Genomic DNA, 14,597 nt, shown 5'->3' on the forward strand with positions numbered 1-14,597 from the left:
GCAAGGAGAATGTCATGGTCAACGGTGTTGAACGCGTTAGAGAAATCAATTAGAACAAGAACTTTATGCTATTGTCTACAGTCTCTTGAATGTTAGAGATAATAGTGCGCATTGCCCATTCATTATCTGCTACTTTTATACTTTTACTGGTTTAGGCACGAAGAACGTTTGTGGTTATAGTATGACAATCATTCAATTCATTCATACTAAATATATGGTGTACCGAACTATTTGGCTACTTTGGTTGCTACAAAGTATTTGACGTTGACTGTACATATATACTTAAGTATCTAGTTATTGGTGTATGTGTTGTATTGATATATGATAAATAAAACTACACCGTGGGACCATATAGCCCGACAGATTTTAATCACGCATTCCTGAAGTCATAAGGAGCAAAGAATGATATGACTTTTGGACAAATTCAGCAAAAAAATTGTGTGTGTGTGTGTGTGTGTGTTTTCTGCATACGACACGTTATTTATTTTTACATCTTGGCAAAAAAAAAACATTGCATTAATGAATTAATGTTAGAATACTTGCTAACTCTAACATTTACTTGATCGGTAATGTGGAAAACGAGAGACGATTTCTTGATATAAAACTAGATTTATTTTAACTTGATATGTGTGCACACTTATAGAATAGCGAACGTGAATAATTAGAGAATAAAGAGAGCCCGTCTCCAAAGGCGGCGCTAAGCGTGGGCAACGTGGGCCACGCACCGCCTACGGCCTCGCGCCTCAAATACATATAACTGGGAAGCAACGTAAAAATTATTCGTTATTGCTTGCGCCACCAGAGGGCCTCGCTAAATGTACCTTGCCCACACTAAATGTTGGTCTGTCCCCGCCACTGCCAGTCTCTTTTTATTCTTACTCTTATTTACAGATAAAGGGTCTAGCAGGCTAAGCGAACAAGAAGTGCCCCCAACGACGGATTTTGTCGATATTTCTGGTAGTGTACTGTTAGGTCCTAAGGACCCTCCATGCTTAACATCAGACCTCGATTCTCTTTTGTTTGCGAGTTATTCAGGATAACGTAAAATAATTAGGGTATCATTGAAAGTGTCATATTTTAGGGTAGACCGGGGACAATTGAAACAATTTGCCTTTAACCGCCTGTGATCGTTATATTTTGATGAGTAGAAAGATCTACGCTCAAAATATTTCAAGGTTAGTTATCTGGTTCCTAAATAAAATGTATTTGGATGGTCTATGATCCATAGTTTTTTGACAATAATGTAATAAAGGGAATGGGGCAGTATGGTTCAATTGACCTCACATGAGTGTCAATTGAAACACTATATGAGGTCAATTGAAACACTCAAATATCTTCGGCACAATGAAAGTACTTATATCTGTTTTAATTTTTTTCATCACTACCTCGGCATACAATGAGCTCATCAAAAGTCCGCAAGCATAACATAAAAATTTCTCAATTTATGAGCATCTGGAACATCTCGACTAAAAAACTTGAAAAAAAAGAAAATACGACTTTTAGTTGTCTTTGTCGCTGCTACCTTTTAAATTTACCTTAACCAAAGTAGTTTCAATGCAATTATAAGATATAACGATATAGAATCGCAGAAAACAAGCATAATTATGTTTCATACAAAAGTGCTTGTTTCAACTATAACAATGTTTCAATCATAACCATTCCCACACACTCTGTGACAACGAGTGTTGCAGACATCGGGATGTAAAATGAAATAATAGACGCAATAAAATAATCAGTATAAATTGTTTTATTACGTAAACAAAAACATGGCGATATGCCTATCAAAAAAAAAATCCTTAACTCTCTCTGATATAAATTTTAGCAGTGGCCGACCTGTTTAATCAGCCGGTTGGCAGCAGTCGGTTGTTGCTAAAATGGCAAACATGCTTTTTGAGGTTCTCTCCGTAACATGCTTCCGTTTTCGGGGCATCTAAAAAAACAGTTAAATAAATGTATTGTACAGAAATAGGATGTAGTAGTACAGTATTATATTTTTAATTAGCATTATTTGCTATATTTTAGTTTAATTTAGATCGCGGTGCTTGTTGGATAAAAAAAAATTACGTAAGGTTTGTCACCGACTTTAAAAGGTGATTCAAATGTAATCTGTATCTACACGAACCCGTTCATTTATTTTTGATTTTATCTAAGTTTCATTCTTTTTTTTTTTGTTAAAAAATTTAATCTTTTGCTTTTATCATCAGCTTATCGTCACAATCACAATTTTTTTTTTTCACTAAATTGTATACCTACAAACATACGGGTCAAACAGAGATCCTTCTCTTTTTTAAACCTGTTAATAATCATTTGGTCTATACACAAAAAAAATCTCCAGAATATGACAAAAACTTTTCTGAAAACCGCATCAAAATCGGTTAAGATGAACGCGAGATAATAGTGGACAAACATACATACAAACATACGGGTCAAACTGAGAACCTCCTTTTTTATGAAGTCGGTTAAAAACAAATGTTTACATTATCTCGAATAAAAAAACTGCAGATTAAAAAAAAACTTCGTGTATCTTCGTATATCTTCAAATAAATGTCAACATTAATAGAATAAACATGTGCATCGAATACAGAACCTTATATTTTGAAGTCGGTTACTTTTGGGGACGATTAAAACACGAGGACGATTGAAACGTTTCAATCGTCCACAAGTAAGTTGTTTCTATCGTCCCCACACCACGTTTTTCACTTCGAGGTCAAATATTATGTATAAAAAAGACTCGAACGCTGATCAACGACCATTAAAAACATTCGTTTATTCCTAACTATAACACCAAAATAATTTGATTAGTCAAAATACAAGAGTAAAAGAAGTTATAAGAAAATATACGAGAGCACAAATACTTACTTTTTACCGCGAAAAACTGGTTTGGCTCGTGGACACTCCCGTCTCGCACCGGCGCTCGAGCGCTACTGGCCAAGGATTCAAACATGGCCGACCGCGTGTTCCGAGTGTTACGTCAGACGCGTAGGTATTATAGTTTTCGAGAAATTTGGCTTGTTTCAATCATGACGTGTTTCTATTGTCCCCGGTCTACCCTATAAACGATTCATGTTACATGAACCAAACAAAATTATATTTGATAACAATAAAAAAAACTACAAAATGCATATTTTTTACCAGCATCCTGTCCTTAAACTTCATTGCAAAAAAAATATTTTTTTTTTCCTCCTAATAATTAGAAAAGAGAACTGTTACCTTATTTTTTGAGGAGAGTCCCATTTATGGCAAAAGTGACCCTATTATGATCGTTGATGCACTCCAAATAGGTTTATTAGAAGAGTTTGTTTACCTATACACTTATCTTCAAACTGCACTGGTACTTCTATCTGTACATATAATGCCAATGACTACTTATTGGAGAATCGTTTTTTTGACATGAAGCACGAACATTTGTGCAAATATTTTTATATGTGTATGTAGTGGGAATTAGTGGCTACTCATGCATATTTTTTTTGGGGTGTACCTCCGCGAAAAGTAAAAAAAAAATTGGAAGAAAATTTTTTTATTTTATTTTTTGCAATGAAGTTTAAGGAAAGGATGCTGGTAAAAAATATGCATTTTGTAGTTTTTTTTATTGTTAAAAAACATAATTTTGTTTGGTTCATGTAACTTGAATCGTTTATAAAATATGACACTTTCAATGATACCCTAATTATTTTACGTTATCCTGAATAACTCGCAAACAAAAGAGAATCGAGGTCTGATGTTAAGCATGGAGGGTCCTTAGGACCTAACAGTACACTACCAGAAATATCGACAAAATCCGTCGTTGGGGGCACTTCTTGTTCGCTTAGCCTGCTAGACCCTTTGTAGGTATGTCTAAATCAAGTCACATAATGACAGCATCGCAGCCAAAGAGGCATTTTCACTGAGTTATTACAGAAACAATGTTCACAAGATAATTCGGTGTATTCCCATCTATGCCTCTGTAACAGTATCTCTGAATAAAAACCCATTTCCGAAATCTTTGTATGACCTTTTAGTCTCGAAATGCAGTCGAGAATACCTACACTTTAAAGTCTGTTACTAAGTCTAACACTTTAAAGTGTCATACAGGGTGATTTCGGGCTCGTGGAGCAAGAGAACTATTATACATCGTACAGAATACAAAGACAAGCCTAAATGATGTTGCTAATTATTTATTTTCACCAAATAATGATGATTATTTTTCAGATGACCAGTAGAAAACAACATTTTTGTCACCCTACTCAATGTGACGTCTTGTCGCTTTCCATATAGCATATGTCAAAACCACCATGGTGACCATGATTACTTAGTATAAGATTAAATTTACTTAAAAATAAGAAAAAATCACTAGTTATATTTTAATCAAATACTACCATATGATAATGTTGGATCATTTACAGAGTCAGAAAAAGTGGTTCTGGATCACGACCCAGACCACGACCTGTATAGGTTAAAAATAAATTTGGTTGTTTCATACATTTTGACTATCTGACCTCGACATTTTCTATGGAAGAGTAATTTTTTTTTTCATTTCGGGGTTGGTCCAATAGTAAAAGTTGCTATATATTCACCCCGTAAATTATTGCATGTGACTAACTAAACACTATATATTAAATATATGAAATTATAAATGAATTCATTGATAAAGTTGCCATGCACTTTTACGGCTAATGGTACAGTCAGCATCAAAAGTAGCGGATCAAATAACGCTTCATAAGTGTCTACCATTTTGTAACAGCTTAACAAAAAGTGATGTCTTTAATCTTTAATATAGAACAACTAAGACTGTAAAAGATATATTTTTGAACGCGAATTTTAGAAAATTATCTACATTTGGAAAAGTTATACGGAATATCAGATACTTTTGGCGCGTTGTTTCATCCGCTACTTTTGATGCTGACTGTACATATTGTGATTTATTTAGGTCATTTACCGTGGACAATGCGTGTTCTCAATATTTCATTGTTTAATGTTCTGTATGTGCATCGATGTCTGATCTGGATATTGTTCAGTACCCCTAGTGTAAATTTGATCGACATCAGTACCCCTAGTGTAAATAAATTCGATTTCGAAACGTGACGAACGCGTTTGCGTTAAGTCTCATTTTGTATAGGCTTTTGAGTTTCCAAAACGTCCCGCTTGGCGCGCTCTTTCTAAATCACATACAAAATGAGACTAAACGCAAACGCGTACGTCACGTTTCGAAATCGAATTTATTTACACTAGGGGTACAGTACCCCTAGTGTAAATAAATTATTACACTAGGGGTACTGTTTAAATTAAATCAAACATATGTGAATGAATAAATCGTGTTAAACTAAGTGTTTTATTAATTATTTAATAATTTTCTGTTATTAGTGGTTCTCCCGCCCGTAAGTAGCCTGTGCCCAATCCCGTTTTATACCAACAAACACATTTTTAGAAAAGTAACAGACAAATATAATAATTTTAGCATTTACGTAAAAACTAGGCAAGTCAAAATCTTACCTTAATTACAACCCAAGTTAGAACTTGGCACCCATAAGATCTCCATTAATCACTGGTCTCTCTAATACAAGCACCTCTGTATAATATGATAATGATCCTGACTCCTGACCAAATTATTACCTGCCTAGCTATCGTTAGGCGGGTCCACACAGAGCGAGCATACGCGCGAGGCAATTTCCTTATGCACAAAACGGCCAGTGTAGACGTGCTGCCTGTGTGGACCCGTCTATTTGGCATTTTTTTCGAGAATGATTTTATACAGCACCGAGGTTTTAAAACCCTTTGAACGCCAAATACCCGTTAAGGCGTCGTTACTAGTCGAATCTACCCTTCACAATTTCAAGGTTTACATTAGCTCGCTTACGCCCGGGAGCTTTGTCTGTATGACATAAGGGTAAATTCACGATTCTACCACAATACACAATGTGTATTAATTGCATCATAGAGAAATAGAAAGTAAGCAAAGAGTGTGCTCACTCCAGACTCCAGCCATTAGTTTTCTTACCAAAACGCTTATTATTTTCGCAGTCGACATCTAGCATCGAGGAGCTGAATTATCACTACCGCTACAGATATCATAATTTACAAGCAGGATTTAAAAATAGAGTTCCTGTTAAAATGTTATCTGAAAATTGTTGAGCATTAGGCTTTTCGTTCGTCCCGATATCTATTGTCAACTAGCAGTACTGATAATTCCGCTACTCGATGCTAGATGTCGAGTACGAAAATAATAAGCGTTTTGGTACCAAAACTGATGTATGGAATAAGCACTTTATTCATATTTACTTCTTATTTGTCTATGATTAGCCATATGAAAGGTAAAAAGATGGTCATTAGTTTCATTACTAATTTGGAGGTAAGCTTGGGAAAGGGACTAAAATAATAAACCATTTTTTTCACAAAATTATATTTTGTGTGATAACACCTGCTACATGTCTTACTGTTATTGTATTTACAATAATACTACACATTAGTAACAATAACATTCATAACCTTGGGACGCCGCAGTAACCAGCAGACATAAAATACAGTCGCCATCAGATATATGGGAGCGGCTGAGGTGCCCAAAAATATCTGAACACGCACTCTAACGCCTTGACAATAGAGGCGTGTTCAGATATTTGTGATCACCTTGGCCGCTCCGATATATCTGAAGGCGAACTGTGCATAAACTACCAGTTACCAAAGCTGCTCTCTGGTGAACGTAACGTAAACCTCTGCGATCCTCGTCGCCAAAACAAGTTGATTAACGGCCAACATCGAAAAATTATCGCTCAAATATGCAGTAGACTTAGCACAGGAGCGCCGCGAGATCTACCCGTCCCTCTCTAATTAATACAATTACAAACAGACGGGTAGAGTTAGACCAGGATAACTCTGCAGCAAAATGATTTGACAACCACTTAAATTTATAGACATAAAGCCCGACCAGAAATATATGATCATTGTTAAGAGGACGCTGTTATTCTCAAGTAGGATGACAGTTCAAATAGTAGGAAAAATTTAGTTCTTTTTTTTTTATGGAGAATAGGCAGGCGTTTGACCACGATCACACCTGATGGTAAGTGATGATGCGATCTACGGTGGAGCACGCTTACCTATGAGATACCTATTTACTCTAGCCTTGAAGAGATTCAGATTGTACTCATACGGAAACACAGACTCGGCCAAGGCATTCCACTCCTCCCAATGTCTTGCTTTCAATTGCAATGAAATTCCCCAATATGGCGCGTGATCATATATTACTGGTCAGGTTTTATATGGCAATGTTTCTTAGCTGTCACAAAGACATGTTGGACATCTTAATACATACTTGCACCATATGTAGAAAATATTAGTTACTACCAAAGTTTTAATTTCACAGAAAACTAATCACACCTAATAGATACAGCCCTACTAATCTTATGATCTTATGAACGTCATCTTTGTCCCGCATTTTTGTTATTTAAATGTAGATGCCTGATTTTCACAATGGGGTAATGGTAGACTAATTCAATTACCAAGACTATTTATTACTTTTTGGTGTGGCGTTGATACATACTGATTTTTAAAAACTACTTTTTATCGATCGCTGCAGAGTTAGCTTGGTTTAACTCTAGTCCATCTTTCGGACGAGATACTGTCGCGGCGCTTCTGTGCTAAGTCTACAGGAGCGACTTACGGTCCAATTCGAACTTTAAGATACGTCAAACATTGGATTAGATATGTCAGTGTCAAAAATGACGTTTTTTGAAAAAATCGTTACTTTTGGCACTGACATGTCTACAGCATATCGTATCTTGAGCCAATGTTAAAATTAGAATCAGGCCGAGACATGCAAATAGACGAAACTTTGATATTCGCGGTAGTTCCCAGAAGGCCTACCGCGAACCACGATCGACGTGTTGCCTCTCTGTCGCACTTGTAAATTCGTACGTAAGTGTGACAGGGAGGCAACACGTCGAACGCGGTAGGCCCTCTGGTTTCTTACGGCGCCGTTAAACACAGTGGTTTGCGTCGATCACCTTCGCAGTTTTACAATTTCCCTGAAACGAGCAACGGCCGCTCGGTGGCATCGGAACCTTTCAAATTATGTTTAGATATCTCGAATAACGCATTCGGGTAACTTCGGAAATAGAATGGATGCGAAATCGCAAATGTTTTGCAATAAGCACTTTGGTCGTTACACAATATTTTTTACCATTATAAATGGCAGATTTAATCTTGCAATAACTTTCTCAAGGCCTTGCATTTGCGTCGGGAAAAATCTTAACACTTAATTTCATAGTTGGGAAACGCATTTTAAAGTCAAAATGTAGGTTTAAAATTGGAAAAATTACGCGTGCTTGCCGGGGGAAACGTAGCTTGTTCCCAGTGCAAGCTAATTACAAGTGCTATTGCTATCCAACCTCGGGTGCCTACCGCGAAAACCGAAATTCGCAAATTGCGGGCATTTTTCTGTCACTCTAATTACGTCTTAGAGAGAGTAAAAGAGAAAGATCCCCGCAATATGCGAATTTCGGTTTGCGCGGTAGGTCTCCTGGTGATGTTAGGTCCCGATGGCGCCAAGAGCCGGCAGATCTTTAGCAAAATTCAACTGACGGTCGGCGAAACGCCTCTTAAAACAATTTTAATGTACGTGCTGAAACTAAACGCAACTAACCTAAAAAACTTAAAACGATACGCAAAATTAAGTGTTAATAACATTTGGCAATAAATTACTGGGATAACACGAAATAATCCTTAAGCGAAACATAACTATCTTAATTATAAAACGTTTAAAACCTACGAGTGTAAAGAATACAAAATATAAAAAAAACGATAACCGTCATTTAGGCCTGTTCGTCACTGGTGTATAACTTCACACAAATTTAGTTTCCAAACACATAAATATAGGAACAAAAATCTCAAAACAATTTGGACTTTCGTCATTCGCGCGGTTAATTGTTAAAAATATAATTCAATTACATTACGTAATTCATTAAATTTGACATAGTATTATGTGATAGAAACTCTTTGTGTGAAATTAGCTTGAAGCATTCAATCCAGCGAGCGGAACCAATCCGTTCACCTACCGGTATCACATTCACAAATGAAACTCATAATCTATCTTAGTGTTACTACTTACGCGATCTATATACAGCCTTGTGTTAACTAAATGTAATACATTTACAATATCTTACACGGAAATTAAGCAGAGAGGACGAGAAAGAGGCACTTTGAAGAACAGATTACATTAAAATTATAAATTAAGTCGTAGACTGCACTCGGCAGTCGGAGTTCAATGTGTACATACAATGTATACAAAATATACATACTTCGTTATTAGACATACAATATGCGATCCGAAAAACAATTGCACTTTTCAACAAAACCAAAGACCTAACTAATTTCTTTGGGAATTGAGAATATATTAATTTATTATGATTTATTTTTATTACGCATCGGACGATCACAATACGAGGTCGATACGAACCGGTACATACAACAGCGAATACAATTTATTGCACTATATAATTATGCTATCTCTCGCCGTCGGTCAAATATAAACAGGTTTAAATTACAATTTATCCGCAATTTTGTACTTTGTTCAGCTTCAATGAAACCGCGCGAGACGTCTACACTAAAAAGACGGCACTACAACCGAAAACCCGTCGGGTAAGGCAACCTGAAGCGGCGTATCGATCCTACGCTACGTTATATACACTAACTTATTTGTACTTACGATACGATCGGTTTTTGGTCAATTCGCGTCACAGACGTCCGTCACAAAAACACTGGAATGCCGCGTGAGGACTTGGAGCACCAGCACTACTGGTTCGGTCCGGGGTCCCCCGGCTTGGGGCGGGGCTACCGGCGCATGCTGGAGTTCAGGCTCTGCAGCCCCAGCGCGGGCGGCGCGTTGATGTACCCGTACGCGTACACGTTGGGCTGCTGCGTCCGCGCCTCGGCGCCCGAGTACTGCACGGGCGCGTTCACGTTCATCATCTGCAGGTTGTTGAACTGCTGCTGCGGCGGCATGCGGTACGAGTTGGCCAGCCCCACCCCCACCCCCACCCCGTACTGCGAGATGATGTGCGAGTTCAGGTTGGGCGACATGCGCGACGTGGGCGCCATCTGCATGTGCTGCATCGGCGACAGGTTGCCTGGAACTGACACGACACGCGAAACTAAATTAACAAACACTCCTCGCATCGAGGATATATCTATAGCGATAATAGTTTATTAATAAAAACCGGCCGAGTGCGAGTCGGACTCGCACAGGAAGGGCTCCGTACCATTATCTATAAAAACGGTCACCCATCCAAGTACCGACCCCGCCCGACGTTGCTTAACTTCGGTGATTGGATGAGAACCTCGAGATTGGAATTTTTTTTTTTTATTCTGTTTTTAGTATTTATTGTTATAGCGGCATCAGAAATACATAATTCTGTAGAAATTTCAACTGGCTAACTATCACGGTTCATGAGATACAGCCTGGTGACAGACGGACGGACAGCGGAGTCTCAGTAATAGGGTCCCGTTTGACCCTTTGGGTACGGAACCCTAAAAAAATAGTGTTGTAACAAAGCATTTTCCAAGTTTAACCTCTAGAATAACTTATGCGGCCAATTAATTAAATTAACCTTATTAACAGTACTTGTTAACCTGCAGTATTTTTATATTAAATAATCCCACTTTAAAAAAGTCCACAAGTATATTATAATTAAAACTAAATATATTATTATTTACTAGGAAAAATGCGATTTAAAACTACAGTTTAAATTTCGAACGCTAAAAGGGCCTGCCACATCAATTACGTCATCACTGTTCAGTGATACCACTGCAACAAAATGATTTGTAAATTATCTGTACATGACTGCTAAGGCTTACCGCGAAAAAACAGAAATCAATATTTCTTTATCTGCTTCTCTATCGCTCGAATATGCAAGACCACCCGCGGTAGTTCTCTGAATATTAATTTTATAGAATTTCTTTAATTCTGCTCAAAATCTTGACAACCGGTCTGGCCTAGTAAGCCGATGGTCCCGGGTTCAAATCTTGGTAAGGGCATTTATTCGTGTGATGAGCATGGATATGTGTTCCTGAGTCATGGGTGTTTTCTATGTATTTAAGTATTTATAAATATTTATATATTATACATCGTGTTTTTTTTTCCGTTATTTTCAAGGGTGCATCCCTGAGCTTAAATTAAGTAACTTTCTCAAAGACACCGGTATTTTAATTAACTCCATTTCGGAGATAATCAATAATTAATTTTTATCTTATAAAGCCCTTACGAGCGTGTACACTTGCCTTAGGGCCTGTTTACATTTTGATTAGTGTTAAGTACGAGTTCATACATTTGCTACTAAACGTAAGTACTATCTCGGACGATCGATGTTCGAAATGACATTGATATGTATTGCTTTCAATTGTTTAGTTGAGTTAAATGTAATGTTCGTATTATAACAACGCTATATGCAACATTATTTTATAAAAATAAAAATAATTGAAAAATAACAAAAAAAAAATTGTTTCACAAAATTAACTATGCCATTTAGTTTCCTTAAACGTACTTACCGATACCCCGAAGTTAACGGAATTCAATAAAAACACGGTGTATATAATATATATAACGTTGTCTAAGTACCCTCAAGCCTTATTGAGCTTACTGTGGGTCTTAGTCAATTTGTGTAATAATGTCCTATTAAAAAAGAAGAATAAAGAAAAAAAGAAAAACAGAAGGTAGCTTACTGGGCGCGGGCGCGGAGTGTGTCCGGGTGCGCGCCGCGTCGAGCTGGTTGGGCGCCGGGTAGTACTTGTGGTAGTGCTGCGCGCCGCCCGCCTGCTGCCCGTACTGCGCAACACACAGGACCGTCTAGTTATATACATTACTTCAACGTACAACTTGAAGCCCCGCCACGTGGCTCCACTGCAGACACATCGCCGCGTCTAGGCTGGTTTCTATGTATCTCTGTGAAATACCATTCGAACTCAGCGACACGAATACGTCGCCGAGCCCGCAGACCAGTAACGTCACGAAACTCTCGGACCCAACTAAATACGGCGCTACGTTATGCAGTCGGGTTCGAAACTAACGCAGCGCATCACGTGGCCGGGATCCAATTTGTAATTTTACATTATTTTACCGTATATTTTTGTGCCTATATCGAATCTGTGAGCGGAGGGTATATTTATATAATTTAAATGAGAAAGTTTTTATGAGATTTTAGTAAAATGTACGGGATATCATTGTAAAAAACCGATCACAGAAGGCAATAGAGTTTCTTCATATCGGATAGTAAAAATAAGTTCAATAAATGTGTTTAGCAATTAACTTTGAGACTTAAAGCGCAATATGGAACCACTATGAACGTTTTTACAAAATACACTCGAATGTCGTACGCACGTAGTGGATTGGACATATTAACACCATCTGTCGGTTGCTGTGGCCCGATATCGGCAATGATGGCGAACAAAAGAGACGCCAGGTACAGTCGCCATCAGATATATCGAAGCGGCCGAGATATTTAAAAATATCTGAACACGTACTCTAACGCCTTGATAATAGAGGCGTGTTTATATAATTGTGAGCACATTGGCCGCTCCGATATATCTCATGGCGACTGTACACAGGTACAGTCGGTGCCCTGACATAAGTATCCAGTTTTGTACACGGCTGTATGGCGGCGTACCTGCTGGTGGTGGTGTTGCGGCGCCTCGGCCATCTGCTGCAGCTTGGCGAGCGAGCAGGAGGGCGCCCAGCCCCCTCCGTGGTACTGCTGCTGCTGCTGGAAGGAGAGGTAGCCGCCCTGGTAGCCGGCACCGCCCGCTGCCGCTCCGCCACCCGCTGTAAAAATTAGAGGTCGTTGTAAAAAGTTGGTGTGGTAAAGCATGGTAGTCGTTTTCGTGGTTTGCAGAGGTGTTAAAGCGTGGGGAGCGGCAGATCAAAGCCGTTTATATTTAGTCGAATGCAATGGTCTTGGTCTCCGTCTGAGCTGTCAAAATCGTTGCCAACTTGGTCCGACTCTAGTCCATCGCTCAACTAATTAATCGATTCAATTAATGCCAACAAGTCAATATAACAATGCAACTGAAATAAACGCAAAGACGAGAAATTGTTTAAGCTAAAAAGCAAATCAATATGGCAACATGTGAGGCGGGGCCGAAACTACAAGGCAGTTTGCTTCACAAACATGATACCAGTATAACAGACTCTGAATACCCGAGTCGTAGGTCACCATAATCGCAAAATAGCAGATTCGTAGGAGAACAGAGTCCCGAGCTAGCAGAGTGGCAGGTTACCGTGCGGCTGGTGCGCCGGGGGCGTGGTGCGGTTCCTGGCGGGCGGCGTGGCGGCGCCGCGCATGGCGGGCTCGCTCTTGGCGCCGCCGCCCGCGCCCGCGCCCGCGCCCGCTCCCGCTCCCGCGCCCGCTCCGCTGCTGGCGCCGGCGTTCCTGATAATAAATACTACTTTCAGATGCTGTATCGACAAATACACTTCTCGTATTTCACAGGGTGGACCAAAAATAAGATGACAAAACATTTTTACTCCTGCAAAGCATTTGTGCAGCAAACCTAAAAAAATATATTTTGACGTGTAATTGTTACTTTAATTTAGAAAAACCATTTTTCTAAAAGGTTTAAGCATGGAAAAAAAAAAACTTATCAACGTATTTTCGGGCCACCTGTAATGCATTGCAATTAATTCATATGGGCTATACCTACCTACTAGTTTGGTATGAGCATAAATTGATACATACATACATGAGGGTTGGTCGTGTATTTTTTACTTACGTTAACTTCACTTGTAATTAAATAACAAGTTAATTTTTAACAAGCAAAAACGTCTGCGAACGAATTTATTCTAAGCTTAAATAACAAGTTAACCAAGTTAAGCAAATTATAACCTACTTTGTCACGGTTGGCCTAACGGGGTTGGGCGGTCGATGTATTTTACAGAGTGCACCAGCATAGGTTTTTACCTGTCAATCCTACTAATGGTGTCAAAATTGATTATTTTTTGTAATTGTATGACCTCTCAAAGCCAGCCCCTAAAGCCAACTACAAAACTAGACAGATAAAAACTACGCTGGCTGTGGCACCACATATAAAAAAAACTTTAACAGTTGCCAACGCCATATCCATATTTGTAAGAAACTTTTAACACATTCACTGCCGGGAACCCACCTGGTGGGTGCTCGTGAACTTTGTTCAGAGCGAGTTGTTTTGTACGCAGCTATAGACCACCGGTTTCTGGGGTAGTGCGCCGTTTTTTGTCTGGCAGTGAATGTGTTAAAATAATCTAACCTAAGTATGTGTAATTCAGATGACTGTACACTAATTTGTACCATTAAGCTAAAAATGAATATTTGAACTAGTGTTGAGTTGCTCACTCGTGAGGCACCTCATTTGTACCACTCACTTTGTTAAATTGTCGCAGAACTTCACACCGCATAAATGTCATACATCACTCCTCAATTAATTTTACTCATTTACTCGCGCGCATCACACACAGCTCTTACCACTCAAACACTTCAAATTTAAAAAAAAAACTCTCAGCCTTTCAAACTCACTCGCGTTCCTCACAACTCGCAAGAGAGTCGCGAGGCGCTCGGTGCTCGCCGACATTCAAATGAAGAAATGAGTCATTGACGTCATCGTAT

The 14,597-nt window shown here is 38.7% G+C and overlaps 2 protein-coding genes and 1 long non-coding RNA gene across 3 annotated transcripts in view; 1 reads left to right on the forward strand and 2 right to left on the reverse strand.

Annotated features, from left to right (window-relative positions):
• Positions 1–1,724: 1,724 nt before the first annotated feature.
• On the reverse strand, positions 1,725–3,040 carry LOC133526311 (uncharacterized). Its single transcript, XR_009800714.1, has 2 exons — positions 2,860–3,040; positions 1,725–1,930 (listed from the first exon to the last, which is right to left on the reverse strand). It is a non-coding gene; the product is annotated as an uncharacterized LOC133526311 (long non-coding RNA).
• Positions 3,041–7,002: 3,962 nt separating this feature from the next.
• LOC133526400 (stress-activated protein kinase JNK) overlaps positions 7,003–14,597 on the forward strand; it is a 483,516-nt gene continuing 475,921 nt past the window's right edge. The window contains exon 1 of the mRNA XM_061863021.1: positions 7,003–7,030. The gene's annotated coding sequence lies outside the window, so the exon portion shown is untranslated. The remainder of the gene's footprint in view (positions 7,031–14,597) is intronic.
• The window catches only part of LOC133526383 (histone acetyltransferase KAT6B), a 42,777-nt gene continuing 36,140 nt past the window's right edge, over positions 7,961–14,597 (reverse strand). The window contains 4 exon segments of the mRNA XM_061862990.1: positions 7,961–10,100; positions 11,686–11,788; positions 12,627–12,781; positions 13,237–13,388. Coding sequence (XP_061718974.1) covers positions 9,799–10,100; positions 11,686–11,788; positions 12,627–12,781; positions 13,237–13,388 — 712 coding nt within the window. The 3' untranslated portion in view covers positions 7,961–9,798.

This window comes from Cydia pomonella, chromosome 16 (genome assembly GCF_033807575.1).
Source record: "Cydia pomonella isolate Wapato2018A chromosome 16, ilCydPomo1, whole genome shotgun sequence".
Taxonomy (NCBI): Eukaryota; Metazoa; Arthropoda; class Insecta; order Lepidoptera; family Tortricidae; genus Cydia; species Cydia pomonella.